Source organism: Battus philenor, unplaced genomic scaffold (assembly GCF_028537555.1).
Source record: "Battus philenor isolate CCGP_79_NKW_IND1 unplaced genomic scaffold, ilBatPhil1.0.hap1 SCAF_26, whole genome shotgun sequence".
NCBI classification, from domain to species: domain Eukaryota; kingdom Metazoa; phylum Arthropoda; class Insecta; order Lepidoptera; family Papilionidae; genus Battus; species Battus philenor.
The window spans coordinates 1,714,358-1,720,357 of record NW_027181689.1 but is presented as its reverse complement, the minus strand read 5'-3'; the positions used below and the strand labels follow the sequence as shown (position 1 = coordinate 1,720,357).

Genomic DNA, 6,000 nt, shown 5'->3' with positions numbered 1-6,000 from the left:
TGCGGCATTGGGATTCGATTGTCGGCTACATGTATGACATCATAAACTCTTTTGTCTACAATGGTATAGCTCTTAGATAACTTTTTAGTTAAGTAGATGCTAAACGCTCCATATTTAAGTTTTCTCATCATGTCAAGGCTTCTCCGGTCATCCACCGACCTTAACATGGTCGTCCTCCATCTTGTGGGAGGTTCTACGCTGCCCAGCGGTGGTAACTGCTACAATAATTATGCAGTAGATCTTGTTTGCAATTAACCACAAGATATGGAATATCATGATGATGTTCTCACTAAACAGAAACACTTGTAAGACTGTTGATTTGTGTTCAAATTAGAACAAAGGTAACAGTAACTCTTGAAGCTTTGCAATCAAGAAGGTCTAAGTTGAATTCTGTCATCGCTGTATCACTTCAAAAGCAACAAAACTGTATATTGCCTACTAGCAAACAACTTTGGTTAAACAATTCGTCGAATTTAGCTCGGATGTATAGCGTTTAGGAAGCTCCTAAACCTCTTCTAGTCCAAAAAACCGCAATGTTTGAATACGAAGGTTTTTGACCAATGTGTGTTGCTGGTGATGACGTATGGATCCTAAACGTAGTCCCTTACGCCGGGCCTCATAAGAAAGCACAAGGACATCAAGAGAGCAATGTAGAGGGAGCTTGACTTTCGCTACAAGATCGTATCAGAAATGAGAAAGAATAGAACCAAGATCACCGACGTAGCTTAAAGAATTACTCACATGAAGTGGCAATGGGCAGGGTATATTGCTCATGTAACTGATGGCAATTGAAGCTGATAGTTCTCGAGTGGTGACCTCGAGCCTCTAGATGGGTAAATCCCCCACCAGGTAGACCAGACAACATATATCTTCGGAAGAAGTCTGGATGTGGGTAACGCAAAACTCGTCATGGTTGCGATCTTTGCGGAAGGCATATGCCTTGCAGTAGACGTGCGTCGGCTGAAAAGAAGAAGAAACAGCGGCTATCAATTTAAAAGAAACAATCATTTTACCATTGCTCTCTTAATGACCCTTCCGCTCAGTGAACACAGTTCCGATGAAGCAATAAAAGCCCCAGGACTAACAGCATCAACATCAACCGAAAATAAGTCATTGCTTTTTAATCCACTCTCTTTTAATTTATGACTCAAGCGGTAATGAAGAAGAATTTGGTAGAAGTCAATTGAAGGTGAAGATAAACATGTGTTTATGTGAAAAGAGTTATTACACTGAAAATGACTTCAAGGAATATAGCAAATCTCAGGAATGATGTAATCACTTCCGGGCTATTTAAATGAATATTGAATACGTAGTTTTGATACTTTGATCAAAAAGTAACGTGAATTTGTTTAGAAAATGTAAATTCTTTATTTATTATTCCAAATCAATTTCATACCCTTAAAAGTAGTCCCGTCTGATACAACGCACTTTTGCCAACGCTTTTTCCAGTCTTTGGAACAGTCGGAATAGTTTTATTCCGGTATGGCCTTCAAGACCTTTCATTCTATTTTTATATCCTCAGTCGTGTCGTCTCCGGATTGATCTTTTCAGTTTGAACAGCCAGAAGTCGCACGAAACCAAATCAGGAGAATATAAGGGTTGCGATACGATATTAGTCAAGTTTTTGTCAAAGAAGTTGCGAAGAACCAATCCAGTATGACATCGACCAATCGAGACTTGACGTGTTGGAGACATATATCATTCTTCAATAATTAAAAATTTAGGCACAACAGTTAACGGTTATAGGTTTTAGTGGTAAGAATGGGTTGGCTACATTGTTAAAAATCAGGATTTATGGTACAAGCGTCTACTGGAGATCAAAAAACGGACTGGGCAGCAACTGGACCTTTATTGTCCAAAAAAAATGGGAGAGATATGAAGGAGTCTTACGCTTTATTTATAATAGAGGAAGGCTGAATAAGAGAAAAAAATTAATAACTGTATACAGGATGATCGGTTATAGTTGTAAAAGCCTTAAATTGGTGAACCAAAATATATATTTGGTGTTAAATTTTTTCGATTTTTCGTGTCATTATATTAAAAGCCATGGATTGCTTCATCAATAATTAATAATAATATATTAAGTAAATATTGTTTTCCGATGTTATTGGCCTATCGCCAATATATATATATATACACATACATATATATGTATTTATATATATATGTATGTATATGTATATATGTAGACAACAGAATACTACGCTTTTACACCTAAAACCAATCATCCTGTATAGAAATAAACTATTTAGTAACAATAATATATAACTGACTATGTTTTCTTATATAACACCTCTTTTGATTATAAAACTTTACCTGTCAAAAGATCATTCTTAAATAATAAATATATCGGTAATAGGTTTTCTTATTTTGCTTCATTCACTTACTATAGTACTACCGAAGCCGCTGTACCACGCCTTAAGAATGCGCGGCTAGGTGGGGGCCGGGGAAACAAGAGTATGAGCGCCGCTGGGAGCGTTGACGGCTGATTGACGGGACGGAGCGGATGTTACTCCCCCTGTCTCGCCCCGCGCATACCTAATGCGAGGTACAGCGGTTTTGGTAATACTCCAATAAACGTTCTTTATTACCAGTAAAGTTTATTTAAGATATCCTTTCTCTACTGTTAAGTTCATGTCCCATTTAGTACATTATTTTATTCCGTTTTAATATTGAATCTCGCTGTTCGTAATTTTTTACTCATAAAAAATAGAAATGATTGACTGACACTTTCATCTTCAATTAATTTTATAATTTTGTTCACGATGATACCTTTATAAATTATAGATATTTAAAAATTTTGTTTGTGATTGTACTTAAATAATAAAGTACAGTGGTTTAGTGAAACGATAAGGATAGAGTTCAGGGGTCGGCAACTCTCGGCTTTCTGGACACGAACTTTGAATGTGAAGATACGACTAATTCGTTTCATATTCAATTATTAATAATATATAAACATATTATATAGTGATAATTAATTAAATGTACTCTTTCAGGAATATATTTCACCCTTAATAGCCCAGAGTTTCAATTTTGATACCAATCTTTTAAACCGAATGTTCACATTACTATTAATTTTGTTTATAAGATGTCTGTACGAATTTTACTGTTGTATAATATTCTTTCCAACGAAATTAAAAAAAAATCTATTTTTCCCTTCATCTAGACCCTCAAGCAAATACAGTAATATTAAAATAAAAATCACTTTTGTTAATCAGGCTATTATGGGTTAAAAGTTAAGTAATAAGTTAACTGAAAAATGAACATTTACAACCTTAAAACAATTTATGATTCGATTTAAATCAAACTTTTCAAAACTATAGTGCTGTATGTAAATGTCCAATAGTATTCTGATAATATAACCACATATGTTATATATTTTTTGTGAAAATATACTGCTTTTGTTTGAATAAACACACATTTTTCACAATAAATAGATGATTATGTCATCTTAAAACTATACTCATGAAAATAGTATAAAATCACGGAAAAAATAGTGTCTATTTAAAAATTTTCAAATCGTGTAAATTGTAACTTTGGCTCTCTCGACTAAAAAGGTTACCGACCCCTGGTATAAGGTAAATGTAAATTTGTGTATGTACTGTAAAATTATTTTGTTCATTTTGACAGGTAATCTAAAATGGCGCTGCCAGCACACAAGGTACATTCCTGCTTTTGGTCCAACACGCATTTTTATGACAGATTAAAATACGCATACCGTCTCTATCTACTAGAACACGTTTTTTTTTTTAAATTTGGAAATATATTTTTAAATCGCAACCTCCCTCGCGGCCAGTGCGACATATATTATTTATTATCTTTAATAAATTATTTTTAATCTATTGTAACGAAATTTACATTACCTATTAATATATTAAGCAATGAAAATAGTAAAATTTACAAATGCGTTTAAATAAATTTTTAGTAGTTTTTAACAAATATTCCGACGATGTCAAGCATATATATTTATATAAAATTAATATAAATAAACGTTCATATAATAACAAATTCCTTATCTGTGTGCATACATTTCGACATAATAATTTCACATATATGTCACTTAAATCTAAATACAATAAATAATAATTCGATCATTTAAAAATTCGAATATAATATGTATTCTTGAAATAAATTTAAATAACAAAAATCGACCGCTACAGCCTTAGAATCACAGGACAAGAATATTTTTTCGTACCCTAATTATTACATTAAAAATTATGACGAAATATTATTATAGAATTATTGTTGACTAGAAACCCGAATATTAATTTTTCACACGTATTCTATGACATTTAAGACTTTAGAGATATAATGGCATATTGGAAGAGACACATAGAATTCGGTTTTTAGAAATAACTACAAAATTAACTTATTTGCTACACGATCTAAAACTCTATGACGCCTTTGACTTCAGGCGAAACAGTAAACTGACAAATTCTTTACATCATTAACATATTAATAGATTCTCTATTTAACCACATAAATTCATCTATCTATTTATATAACGAAGTGCGTCGCGATATCAAATGTTTAATGTCGCCATTCACATGTAAATAATTCTTACAACAATATTACACATGAAAATGTTTTCTATTATATCTACAACACCATCGTACATTGGCCAAAACATTATCCAAGAATTTTGATAGTAACATTTCTTTCACATCACCGAAATCCTTTCGAGATCACACTCCAAAATTTTAATAGACATTTATCTAACATCTAAACTTCACTAACACGGAGTAACAAGACTATTTTTGTTTGTATCACAAAGGCACTATTACACTAATGGTTGACAAAGGGAACAAAGGGAAGGGTTTTACTTTATAACGCACAATGGATTGTCCACATGAAGATATTTAAATATTTCTTTTATCTGATACTAAAAGACCTAATGTTGATATGACATAAACTATTGACTACAAAGAGATTTGTAAATATTTTGTCTTTTATCTAACTATGTCAAATGCCCGTAGAGATATATGATTTAAATCGATTTCAAGACGAGCTTTCTTACATAATTAAAATCCTTAATTAATACTGTTTTATAATTAATAACTAAGCGAATATAATAGTTCTCGAATAGGACGTCAAAGATATTCGAGTTCCGATGACGATATTTGTTCACCACATACAAATGTCATCATTGGAAACGCACTCAAAAATCTAACGAGTTTTGATATTAATATTAGGCAGTATTGTGTTATGACCGTCCACTATTCATATCCAGGAACATTCTTAGATATCCACTGTTTGTCCTTTTATGGAATTAATAAATTGTCCAGAATTAAATAAGTGTTTATATCACTATTTTAGACACATTTCGTGTCTGTATTTATTCTCACACATAGCTCTCCACATGGGCGCTGGTGGTCGGATCCTAGAAGGATGCTTCCACGAGATACGTTCCATCCATTGCAACACCGGTCTGGTTTCCTTGCACAGTTCCTCCTGCCGGGATGTATTTGCCGCATGCTTGCTGCAACATCAAAGGTAATTAATTAAAACACTATTTTTCTTTTAACTAACATAAAACATAACCTTACTCAGTCATTTATTTTGGTTTAAAAAAACTTAACTTTTTAACATTTGTAAAAGTAAGAGAGGAACATGTGAATGTAATACAAGTAATTTTGTACAGTTTTATAACAAAGTACCAGTCAAATGATTTGACACGTCGAAAATTAAACTGTTTAAACAACTAATTTAACTATTCATATATAGACATACATGGATACGTAAAGTTTTTCGTCGTACCCAATCAAATTCCTGCTACTATATCATATTCTGTACAAAATTTGATAAAGTACGTCATATTAGATCAGTAATTATAATATAGTTCTTCCGCGTTAAAAAAATAGTGAGACTCATCGTCGTCATGAGCTAAGCCTCACCCCTTGACCAATTAGATCACGGCTTTCTAATGATCTAATTGATTAATAGGCGCAGCTAAGCTGAGTGATAATGACGGTTTACTAATTTCTTAACGCGAATGGTCTA

At 32.6% G+C, this 6,000-nt stretch overlaps 1 protein-coding gene across 3 annotated transcripts in view; it reads right to left on the bottom strand.

The window, feature by feature from the left end:
• Positions 1 to 5,299: 5,299 nt before the first annotated feature.
• Shal (Potassium voltage-gated channel protein Shal) overlaps positions 5,300 to 6,000 on the bottom strand; it is a 92,444-nt gene continuing 91,743 nt past the window's right edge. For all 3 annotated transcript variants that reach the window (XM_068768681.1, XM_068768683.1, XM_068768684.1), the window contains one exon: positions 5,300 to 5,479. In XM_068768681.1, coding sequence (XP_068624782.1) covers positions 5,381 to 5,479 — 99 coding nt within the window. In that variant the 3' untranslated portion in view covers positions 5,300 to 5,380. The remainder of the gene's footprint in view (positions 5,480 to 6,000) is intronic.